At 39.8% G+C, this 12,369-nt stretch overlaps 1 protein-coding gene across 1 annotated transcript in view; it reads left to right on the plus strand.

The window, feature by feature from the left end:
• The first annotated feature begins 682 nt into the window (after positions 1 to 682).
• srrm4 (serine/arginine repetitive matrix 4) overlaps positions 683 to 12,369 on the plus strand; it is a 70,247-nt gene continuing 58,560 nt past the window's right edge. Inside the window, exons 1-2 of the mRNA XM_085368719.1 lie at positions 683 to 882; positions 3,668 to 3,715. Coding sequence (XP_085224845.1) covers positions 683 to 882; positions 3,668 to 3,715 — 248 coding nt within the window. The remainder of the gene's footprint in view (positions 883 to 3,667; positions 3,716 to 12,369) is intronic.

Consider the following 12,369-nt stretch of genomic DNA (forward strand, 5'->3'; position numbering starts at 1 on the left):
CAACCCACTCTCAGCTGAGCTTCTCACTCGATTTTCACTCACACACTCTGGCATACCCACTCTCCAACTTACAGATACGCCTGCCCTCAGACACGCCGCAACACTTGCCTCGACACCCGCTCAACCCTCAGCCTGTGCGCGTGGGCGCACAATTATCTCTACACTAAAACGCTGCACTCTAGCAGCAAGAAAAGCACAAGGTCTCTCACTTCTCACGACTGAAGCATGCTCCATCTATTGTCAAGGAATGCCTAATTTTGTGTGAAGCTGCCGAAAGGGAAAAAAAGGAGCGCTCTGGCTTCCAAACCCAACCCAGACCCCATCCCAAAGAGCAGCAGATGTGACAGAAGAGGAGAGGCGGAGAGAGAAACACAATCTCCATTACCCCTCCTCATCTGGGAGAACAATACCCGGTCTCTAGTTGGAGAGGGTCAGCTTTTGTCCTTCTCCGCACGCTCCCGCTCAAGAGTGAAGAGCAGACAGACGCGCTGACACATTGACCTGCTGCTGTGAGAAGAGAAGACGGAGCAAAGCATCTGCTGCACTCTGCTCGGTTTGATTCAGTACTTGGACAGTTCCTGAGCAACAACCAGTATCGTGTGTGCGCACGTTTGTATGAGAGTGAAGGGAGACTGTCGGGTGAGTGACTGAAGGTGATTCAGTTTGGAGCGAAGAAGCAGAAATGCAGCCCCCACGTTCACTCCAGCTTGGTCCCTGTGGCGCCTCGCTGTCCCTGGGATCTCAGGGAAGCACTACCACCTTCCAGCTGGAAGAGAAGCAGCTCTTTGAGAAGTTTTGGAAAGGGACTTTCAAGGCTGTGGCCACCCCAAGACCAGAGAGTGTCATTGTGGCTAGCATCACCGCCAGTAGGAGAGTGACTGAGTAAGTATCTACGGTTTGCAGTATTTACTTCTATATTACTTCAGCAGCTTACGTGGACGCTTGCTCAAACTTCTCATTTTTCTTTAACCCTAAACTTTGTAAGCACATGGTTGTGGAGCTATTGCTGATATAGTTGATGCACACTTTCCTTTAATTTTATATACATATTTTTCTAAATACAAGAAGTGCCAGTTCATACAGTTTCCTCTAGAAGAGCATGCCTTAAAAATATAAAAGTCAAAGACATTTAATTAATCGCCTGGCACCTGGATTTATTTTTGTTGTAAGGATACAGATAAATGTGTAATACAGAAAGCTGAAAAAGCTGTGTAATCAACATGTGTGCGAAATTACACCTGCCAAGACATTTTTTTGATCCGTACATCAGCAAATCAGCAAATAAAGAGGTCGTGTAAGAGCCTAGCTCAAACATGCCTTTGTTATTGATTTATCACCCAGCCATCTGGATGATCTTTCTCCACTAATGTATGCAGACACATGTGTCACGCAGCCAAACACAGCTGGCCTGAAGAGTTTGATGTTCAATTATCTGACCCCTTTAAAGGTCACGTGAATGCACTTTTTGTGCTTTTAATGTCAGACTTGTCCTTTCGTCCCCCTGTGACATGGCGCTGTGCCAGAGCCTCCGTTAAAGGAGCAGCATGTTAGACATTTTCTTCCCCCTTTTCATCCCTTCGACCAAAGGTTAGCTGTAGCACTTAAGGCCTTCAGGGGAGGATGAATGTCTGATGCCCTTTTCCTGCATATCTCTGCTCTCTTGTTTTTGTCCCATCCTTGCTCCTGTCTGCATGATCAACCATCATCTGCTAGCTTTGACAGTTTTATCCATGTTATCAGGCACTGTTCTGTCTGCTTTGCCTATTTCTCAAATGTATCAGAGGAGGTTACCCTGCTTCAACTGAAACGGCACGTACAAATGGAATAAATGTTCAAACATACATACAGAGAGCCACGGGCACATGGATATACTTATCTGTCAAATGGTGTAGCTTGCTTGGGTGACCTTTGAATGGTTTTGACACCCACTATCAACTTTCTCTTATGTGAAATTAGCTATGTTAATGAGGATTAGAATGGCCCATTTCATCCTACATTGGCACAGGCAAGCGAAAGACACAGTGAATCAAATAATGTGTCCTTAATGGCTTCTATTACAGCAGGACCGTAATACTGCATATGGCTTGGTTATAAAAGATTTTATTGGCTTGTAGGATATGGATAAAAAAAAGACTTTTTATTATAAGAAAGTGATCAAATATGCATTTGTTCCGCTGTGCCCCAGCTCCGCAATCTAACCAAATAATTGTAGTCACAATTTTTCTGTCAGTCAACCATAGCCTGGTGCAGATGACAGATTCAAGTCTATTTGGGGAACCTGGCAAAATAAATTAGAAGCAAACTGAATGGGCTCTCATAAAAAGAAAGAAAGAAAGAAATGTATTGTGGCTGGCTGCTGTGAACTGAGCAGCCTTTTTAAGATAAGATAAGATAAGATAAGATAGAACTTTATTAATCCCTCGGGTGGGTTCCTCTGGGAAATTCGACTTCCAAAAAGCACAGCAACGACCGAAGTTACAGTTACAGAATTGTTATATATATATATATATATATATATATATATATATATATATATATATATATATATATACACACACACACACACACACACGCATATATAAATACAGAGACAAATATAAATAAAATATACAAAGGGGATAAATAGAATAAATAGGAATAAAAAATAAAAATACAAGTGAATTGCACATTTCAAGTATTGAGTCTATTGCACTGTTGACTATTTACAAAAAGTATTGCACAAGGTATTGTACAGTGAGGTGAAGAGGCACTACAGCTTAGTTGTTCCCCCCTCCTTTGTCCTCCTGTTTCCCCTCCCTCTCCCCTCCAGAGAGGAGTTAAACAGTTTGATGGCGTGTGGGACAAAGGAGTTTTTAAGTCTGTTAGTTCTTGTCTTGGGGAGAAGCAATAGCTGGAGACTCTGGAGCGGGGCCCAGCTGTCTATTCAACTTTAGCTTCACCAGGAAAGAAGCTTTCCTCAAGTGGCTCTGCCCCTCCACGGGCTCCGTCCGGGTGACAGTGATGATGATGGCGGCATGGCAGGGGCAGGCGAGAGCAAATGTCCCCACAGAGAAGACATAATGTTGCTAATTCGCCTGGGTCTATTTGTGAAAGACAACGGCAGCGTCCCCGTTGTCCAGAGTTTGTCTCTCGCCCTGTCTCTGTGTATATTTACAGTTTGGCTTGGGTGATACAGATTGTAAATAATGAGAAAAACAAAACAAACAAATGCAACACCCAGAGAATATGGATGCAGGACATCCTAGCTCCCTTCCTACCGCACTGTTGATTTTGCCCAGGGTGACTGGGGAACGCTTAGACCATCAGAATGCATTGCCTTAGGCTTGCTCCTCTGCCTCTTTCTCTCCAAGAGGAGACATTATTATTCACTGTGGATAACTGAGGGGTGATGAACAATTGCAGTGAGTACGAGAGGGCATTATGTACAACAAGCAGAGATGGAAAGAAGAGAAGAGACTGAGGGAGAGCCACAGGGTGATGCCTCATGTTCAATCGGCACGAGTCTCTGTCTGTTCGTGGCATCCTAGTCTTTCCTCTCTGTTCGCCTCTTTCTCTCTCACTGTCTCCCGTAACTCCTGAAATAAAATGCTGGAGGAGCCAGATAGCCACAGAGGAGTAATTAGAGTCCACTGTTGTCCCTCTGTCCTCCCTCTATCCTCTTCTCCAGGCCAGTCACACAGAAGAGGGGAGGAGTTCACCAGCTCTATGCAGTGGGGTAGGGTTTGTCTCAAAACCATTATGACCCTGCAAGCTGTGTTGCTCGTGGGGGCTTCTGATTAAAAATGCAGCATGCCTAACTTAATGTTGTATAGCGTGTGACCACGAGTGTGTGTATACGTGTGCGATCATGTGTGTCCCTGCAGTTTCTTTCAGCGGTTGTGAGGATTTGAAATAAGGGTGGAAGCTCGTAATGCGTGTGTATGTGTGTGCGTGTGGCTGCCATATTAGTGGGGTCTTGTCCAACTCTGTGGCAGATGGCAAGCTTGAGAGACTGCAAAGAAAGGGAGGGGGTGAAGTGTGGGTCTGTGTGTATGCGTGTGTGGTTGGGGGTTTCAGGCCTCTTACCTTAGCAGATGCTGGTTTAACGAGAAAGAGAGAGAAAGGGTGTTTGGAGGGGCTTGTACTCTGACAGCACCGGTGGGAACGTACAGCAGGATGGACAAAATAACAGGAACACCTTTAAACAGAATGCAATGCAAGCTAACTGCAGCCTCAAAACTTTAGTTTAAGTTTGAATACAACTCAAAATATTGGATTTTAAAATACTTCAATAATTCTTCTGCTTCTTTAATGTGTTTTTGTTTTGTTTTGTTTTTATTATGCCATTAATACTGGGGTCGGGTGTGGTCTGAAATCTACATCTAAGGCTGAAACAGTAGTTTCTGAGTGACAGAAAAACAGTAGCATTTACATATCCTTGGGTTTTGACCTCTCAGATTGGTCATGACACAACCATACCATGAATTTAAGAAGCTGGAAAACACATAAAATAGAAAATGTGTCATTGCTGGTCAGTTTTATTACACTTAACACTTAAATGTAATACAAATCCTTAAACAAAATGCACATTTTCTCATTGTCAATAGGTTGCATTTCCAGATTTGGTGAAATATGATAAGTCTACCTCTGCCATTGTGTGGACTGCAATTTAACTGCAAAATGAAAAGTTGGTCTGTGGCTGGATGTGATCATTAGACCAAACTGACTGCAGTTTACAAACTTATATGCTTGTAATTCCAGCACTGTAATTTCTTGCACACCTGATTGATACAGGCATATTTACAAGATAACAATTGATATTCGTTCAACAGATTCACCGGTCTAGTTCACATGCAGAGTTAAAGTATGTGGGCTCGTTCTGTTGTCTGTAATAAAGTGGCAGTTCGGGTTATAATTATATTGTTTGTCATTGTTTTCTCTTCAAAATTGTTTTGATTAAGTGGCGGTTTGTTCATAGCATGTGATTGTCTGACGGCTTGTAGCCTCTCAGAGTTTTTCATGTTTGCGTGTCCACCTCCTGGCTGTTGGAATTGCACAATTTGCTAAAGAAAATGTCTTAGATTTAAATTGCTATGGCAAGAATGCTTACAGCATCCACGCCCATTTAAGCAAATACAGGAATAATAATGCTCAGAGAGGGAGCATGAATAAATACAGGATATACTGTAGAGTCTGGAAAACATCAAGGAGTAACAGTCACAGCTCCCCTTGGGACGAGGCATCACTCTCTTTCTTCTTCTCTCTGTGAGAATGACAAACATGATTTAGTGACGGACGAGGGGTTTGTCTGCCGTTGTACATCTGTGTCTGTTCTTCCGCTCTCCTCATTGCAGAGTATCTTTACCCGACTTGTCTTCCTCTCCTCGCATCAGTATCTCTGTCCTTGCCTCTCCTAGTATCTTTTCAGTGTGTGTTAACTCGGTCTCTCTGTGTCTGTGTCATATTACTCAGAGCACAGGATGCGGCTGCTGAAGCATGCTGACAAGAGAGCGGGAGATGATGCCAGCTCCCCAGGCAGGAATCGGACTTATCACCAAAATGGATTCCCATTTGATACGGACTCCAAAATCCATTTGAACCAATCTACCTTCTGCAGCTTCACACTTGATGCACTATTCCAGCGCGTTTCTCGCCTCTTTTTACGTCATGGGCTGAGAAAAAAAAGCAGAAAGGTTCATTGGTAAATTGGATTTTTAATCGATTCAAATACAAGGGGAAAAAAAAAAAAATATGACAAATATAAATGTGTGAGAAAACTGTAAAAAGTTACCAAATCTAAAAAGTCTACCTTCTTAGCTTTTTAATAGATGGCTGGAACATTTGTTACAATTCTGCAAGTTTTAACTTTAAATAAATAGAGGCATGTATGATAGATTTATTGTCTCTCCGGTTCTGTAATTAACTATTTTTTAAATATCTGTCTCTAAAATCAAAACCGTAGACTGGAAAGAAATAACACCTTCATGTTTAAGACAGGAGGTGCTGGCCGTGTTACTGGCAGATGAATTGCTTTGCATTCGCTATGAAAAAGGGTGAAGAAATCTCATGAAAACATGAGGTCTTCAGGAAGAAGCCTTTTTGAGTTTGCCCAATGGAATTTAAAAAGGGTTTCATAAATACTAACATGTACAGAACTTCCCCTTTTCCCCAAGTAGTGCTGAACTATTTAGAAAGCATCAAAAGAATTCCAGAGGAATTAAAAATTTCTCATGTGAATAAGCAAATTAAATAACCATTTGAACCACATAAACTGATGCACTGTTTAGTTGAGGTCACCAAAAAGAAAAAAGCATATAGAAAGCCTTATTGCATCCTATTTTCACTCAAGGAATACAGAATGTTTCAGAAAGGATTTGTGTCAATGCAGTTACCTTTTGTGAGAAAATAATAGCCTGCAGGAGTTGGGCTAGGGAGGGAGAAGTACAGAATAGTTGCAGGAAGGAGGACATTTTGAGGCCCATTAAAATTGAAGCTTAACAGCAGCCACTATGGCCATGAGTGACAATAACTAGATGATAATAAAACAAAAGAAAAAAGATAAACACTGTTAAAGGTGGAGAGAAGTTAAAAAAAGTCACTCACTGCCCTTCCTAAGATATATAGATAAGCCTGTTTGCTATTTAACCACAATGTTATTCACTAGGAAATATTCAACAAATATTCAACAACTATACAAGTTCTGTATAGTTGAGATGTCTTACTCTAGAGTTTCCTGGCTTGGAGTTTGGACTTCATCTCATTTTTATTTATTTATTTGTTTATTTATTTATCAACGAGTTCCAAGCCGAATTTTTGACGACTGAGCTCTGCATGTTTCTCCTGTTTGTACTGCAGCATCTAATGCTATTGCACCACACAGGTACCACATCAACACTGAGTAGTTAGCACTGCGTTCTTGTTTTTTTGTGTAGTGTTGGTTGGCAAACAGTTTCTAGCTGCATTAGTGCCAACTTTTGTAGTTCCTTGCCACTTTGTGCAATTCTCCTTCTGGACCTGGATGCATCATGAGATATGTAGCTCTGAAGTAAGAAGGATCTAAAAAAAAATTGCACCAGTTCTTAAAGGGATACACCTCCACATGCATTTTCTGGAGGTAGTGAGTTATACAGAATATTTACTGATATAATTTTTACATTAAGTGGCCATAAGAAATCCATAGTGGAAATAACCCACAGAGGTCTAATCCCTTAAACGTACTGCTGCACTATCCATCCATTCATCCATCCATGCTAGTTTGTCCAGGGTCTTCTCCAGGCATGACGTGGCCTGAGGCTGGATACATTCTGGTTGAGGTCAGGTTTTCGGTCATGCACCCCTCACCTCACCAAAACACCTCAGTTGGTGTCGAGGAATAGTTCCTCACCGCAATCCCCTCCCCTGATTGGAGGAAGGGAGCCTGGGCTGAAAGCTTCAGAGTGTCTCCCGGGGTACAGTCTGGAGTTAAAAAAAAGTAAAGCTTCAAGATCATATTTTGTTTTAATAATAAATGTGAAGGATTGAGTGTAAGCTGAAGGAATGAAAGAATTTGCTCACTTTATCAACAGGCCCCCAAAAAACTGGCATTCAGAACAGTGCCACCTTAAAAGTCGAATGAGACATATATTCACTGGCCTACAGCAAAAAATGGCTGTAATATATCACTGGGGAGTCTGAAGGTGTTATTGATGAATGCCAATGACCCAACAATTACTTCAAAGGTGATATTTCTGGCTTTTAAAGCTCACTTTGACATTTCCAAATTTCATCCTCATCTCGGCAACTTAAAGGCACAGCGCAGCGGTGAGAAATGAGTTTAGCTATAATGACACACCTATCGATTGTGCCTGACTACAGCTGGACTCGTGTGCTAACTTGTGATAGATGTTTAATATCGTGTAAGCATGATAGAGATAAAGGTTGAAAGCAGCACTTTGAACAGAGAGCTCAAAAGACCCTTTGATATTTGAGTCCAGGAAATGTGTCATTTTTTGTCCCCATAGACACACTCCATGAAATGATGTAAGACTGTGTGTTTATTCGAGTTTATGAATCAGGGGATCAAGCTACTGAGAACCCTTCAAGGCACTGTGTCCATGCACACACACACACACATGTACTGTATGCACGCATGCCTTTTTATTATTATTGTATGTAGTGAGTGAGTTCATCAAACCCCCAAAGGCATCAAGAGCCTAGCAGTGAAAAGGAACATACCTAAACAGAATCAGTATATGGTGTTATTATTGCTGTTTCATCTTGTTCTTTGTCTTGCTCCCCATGCCTGACAGGCGACATGAAGATAATAAAAGAGGTGGCTGTAACATGAACAGAAATAACATAAAACTGAAAAGAGCAACAGCAGCGGTGACAGAGTGATGCAGACAGTTTAGATAAATGTGTGAATGCGGGAAGTTTGTTCAGCAAGGAAGTTCAATTTTAAAGAATTAATTATGAAATCTTGAACTAGCGGTTATAAAGACCGTGAACACAAGGAAGGACAATTTAGTTTAGATTTGGCCCTTTGGTCTGTTCAGGCGTGCCAAGGATTTGGCGGCACCTTAACAGTTGCTTTAAACCTTGAGAAAGTACAAATGTATTTCTGATCGGCCTTCCACTTGTGTTTATATATTCTTTCCTCATTAGTACAAAACATTCAAAAAAAATAAACTCGCATGTCCAGGTGCCCACACACATGAAAACACATGTAGGTATATAATGAGAGAACATATTGAGGTTGACATATAACACGGGGAGGAGGGGGAGTGACATGATAAGTCCTTCAAAGCTGAACAGCAACAGCATCATTTTTAAGATGAAAGCAAAGAGCCGAGTGTTAACCCTTTATATCATCTCAGAGATGCTGTGAAATTTTCCCTTTAGGGATCACAGTTCGCCCACTGTGGCAACTCCTCTGCTTGGAAAATGCCACCCACACCCCTCCCTCCTGTAGCTGCTGGCTACTGTGTCATATCCTGAATTGTGCATTTTTATGATTGTGATTTGATGCAGTCGAGAATTGTTTTTCTAGTTTTTCAGGGAATAAATGTTTAGTTAGAAAGGCAAAATTCAAGTGTTTTTTTTGTGCTAAAATGACTGGTTCACCAGTAAATGACATAGAGCATGTTTTTTTTAAATTACATATTTAATTTAAATCTGTTCATCACCAACATACAAGATCCCTGGTTTAAGAGTCACAGGAGACACAAATCACAATCTGTCAAATCAAATATGCAGATTTGTCCATTGTGGCAAACTCCTGTGAATAGAAACTTAACAACACAAGACACAGAAATACTCTTTAATTACGAATACTTAGAATTGATTTTTTTTTGGGTAGTTATCCCTGTGTGTTTATACTTGTTGAGGAAAAAATTTGTATCTTTGTTCCAATAATAAAACATTCAAGAGTGCATTTTTACTTGTAAATGGTGCTAAATACTAAAAAAGGTAGAGTTAAGTTAAAATTTAGTGGATCCAAATGAATGAATGAATGATAAGATGCAACAGAAGCCACACAAAATGTTTGCACTCATCTTCTAAATTGTTCTAAAGTAATTGTAAGAGCCTACTTTCCCACTCTCAGGGCTGACAAAACGACAACAATAGATATTTCATTAAGGCTATGCAAAGATGTAGAAGTTCAATAAGCATGGGTAAAACATAAGGCAAGACTGTAATCTGTCATGCTGTAAAGGGAAATTTGCTGCTCCAACAGCACAGAAGGGGGAACTGATTTTGTTTGAGCCCAAGTTTTTATGCTTGAATTGATTTAATTCCATAATGATAACAGACAAAAAAACAAATCTGAAAGTTTCTGTCTTGCTGATTAGAAATTTGACTGCTTACGAGCACAAAATACACTGAGCTGGAGTAATATGGATCCATTCTGCACCTGCCTCACTTACTTTATGTTAAAATCGAGTGCACTGACATTTAGAAAGACTCATGGCATTTAAGTCCATTAACATAGTAAATTGTGTCGCTTGTTCACAAGATGTGTGTTGGAGTATGTGCTTGTGATTTTGTCAGTTTGCCGAGTGCAGGCTCTGCAAGAATAAATGTAGCAGATGGAAACATAAAGGCGGGAAATTATAAGCAATGCACAAAAATGTCTGAAATGTAAAATCTGTAAATTCTCCTTTAAAAAAAGCAAATTATTTTTCAGTGCTTTGGTTGATACGTCTACTTTGAGTCTGATCACATGTGTTTTTATTTTGTTTGTATTTTTGCTTTTTTGCTCTTTTTTTTAAGAACAAAAAGTTAATAAGTTAATTAGATGTTCCTTATCTTTATCTATGGCTCAGTAATGTTCTGGCCTCTTGAATCTATTTGAGGTGGTAACAAAAACAGAAAAGTTTTGACTCAACTTACTTTGAGCTTTGTTTCAAAGGCTTTCAGAGAAGATGCTGTATCCTTTGTTGACATTGAGGAGCAAGTACACAACAGCGTCAAAGCAAATCAAGCTGTATAGGGCAAAAATTAACTTCTAGTTTCTTACATTACCGAAACGTATACGGCATTATGTGAAAAGCACATGCCGTGTAGAGTCACTGAATGCAGCCACTTTGTGTAATTGACTTGTTTGTAAAAGAAAGAAAGATGGAGCGAGGCAAGGGGGTAAAATGAGAAATGAAAAGGAGAAATGGTTATTATTTGTAATAATAAAGGTGATAGAAATCAATATAACAGTAGCGTGAAGCAAGGATATAATGACTTTCTGGTGGAACAGAAAAAAAGCAGGAAAGGGAAGGACAAAAGAAAGACTGCGAGAAGGAAGAAAATAAAAGTGCAGACTCTGTGAGTGACATTTTGAGATTGTCCATTTCAGGACACTGGAGCAGCAAAGGTTATTACATTTTACTGAATATCATATTCCAGCCCATGAATAGAAATCCTTTCTTGAGTTGTGGCCAAAGGGAATTGAATTATATGTAGGCACATAATGTACAGCATTGAATAAACTCATAATAGACGATGAGAGAGGGGGGTGAAACGCTCCTTTGTCCTCTACTGGCTCAAGTTGAAATGGACAGTAGTAAATCTTACAGACAGTAAGAGATGACCTATTCCTTTGAGCATTTCATTACCAATGAGCGTGGTACTGAGAGAGGGACGGCTTGCTCATTACAGCCTATTAGATCTTCACAAACCAGAGATTTCCCTGGACATGTAAAAGGTATGAGTCAACTTTCAACTTTAACTGCTAATCACTTTGCCCGCAGCAAACAGAATAAAGAGAAACAAAAACAGATGTAAAGTGTAAGTGAGCAAAGGCTTACTAATGCAATATATGTGAAAGTGCTATTGTCATGTGCAGTTTTTAAAAAAATACGTAATTACTCAGTGGAGTTGAAATGGAAAACAATGAATTCCCAGTGACTGTAATATCCTGTGATAATTTGGTATTTAGTGTTCTCTCTATTGTTTGTCACAAACTGCTTGCTCACATGGTCTGCATATTATAGATCCATGCACATGGTGTATTATTTTTGAAGTGGTTAGTCATTTAATGTATGATATTTTATGATGGAAGTGCATAAACCTCGTAAGACCCAAACTCTTTCATGGCATGCATTTTTAATTTCTCTTTGCTATTTGGGCTGATTGCGACCTGATGAATGTAAAAACAAAGAATTACCAGATTTTTTATTTTTTTTTTACCTAATTTTTGTTTCTCAGAAAAAGGAGATCCAAATATGAGGACATTCACTTTAAATTTGGATAGAACAGTGGCAGTATAACGTCCTCGTAAGTGGATATCAGGCCCTTGTAGAGCAAAATGTAATATTTTTGTCTATACAACCCAAAATGTGATGTCCATATGTGTGGACACCAGGTCCTAGGAGGTTAAATCTGATTTTGGTATTTTATTTACATCTTTCTTTTAAAAAGTTGCACCACTGGCAAAAAACGTGTGACCAGAAACCGTCTTAGTATTAATCAAATAATTCACAAGTGATGTGCATGGATGCACACCAGTATACCAGAGAATTCTTGTTGAAGTCTCACTACTGCCAAAATTTACCTGAAAGGAAATGGAGTGTTTTTTCTAAATATACTCTGATATTAGCAAACCCTAAACCACAGCTCAGGCATTTAGTCAATCAACTGATTAGCTGATCAACTGGTAACTATTTTAAAATGAATAATTAGTTTTTTGCAGCTTCTCAAATATATCACGTCAAAGAAAAAAGACAAAATAGAATAAAATACATTTGTCTGTGAATATTACTGCAACTCTATCCCTTTTTTTAAACATTATTTGCAGACACAGGCCAGGGTGATCAATAATGAAAAAATTGTCAGTTTTAGCACAACTCCAAGACCCTCAGTCTAAATGATATAATGTGACAGGTTCTGAATATACAACAGCTGATCATAATAACATCA

The sequence above is a fragment of the Diplotaxodon limnothrissa genome, linkage group LG12, assembly GCF_057381915.1.
Source record: "Diplotaxodon limnothrissa isolate DT_005_m linkage group LG12, D_limnothrissa_male_GT1.1, whole genome shotgun sequence".
Classification (NCBI taxonomy): domain Eukaryota; kingdom Metazoa; phylum Chordata; class Actinopteri; order Cichliformes; family Cichlidae; genus Diplotaxodon; species Diplotaxodon limnothrissa.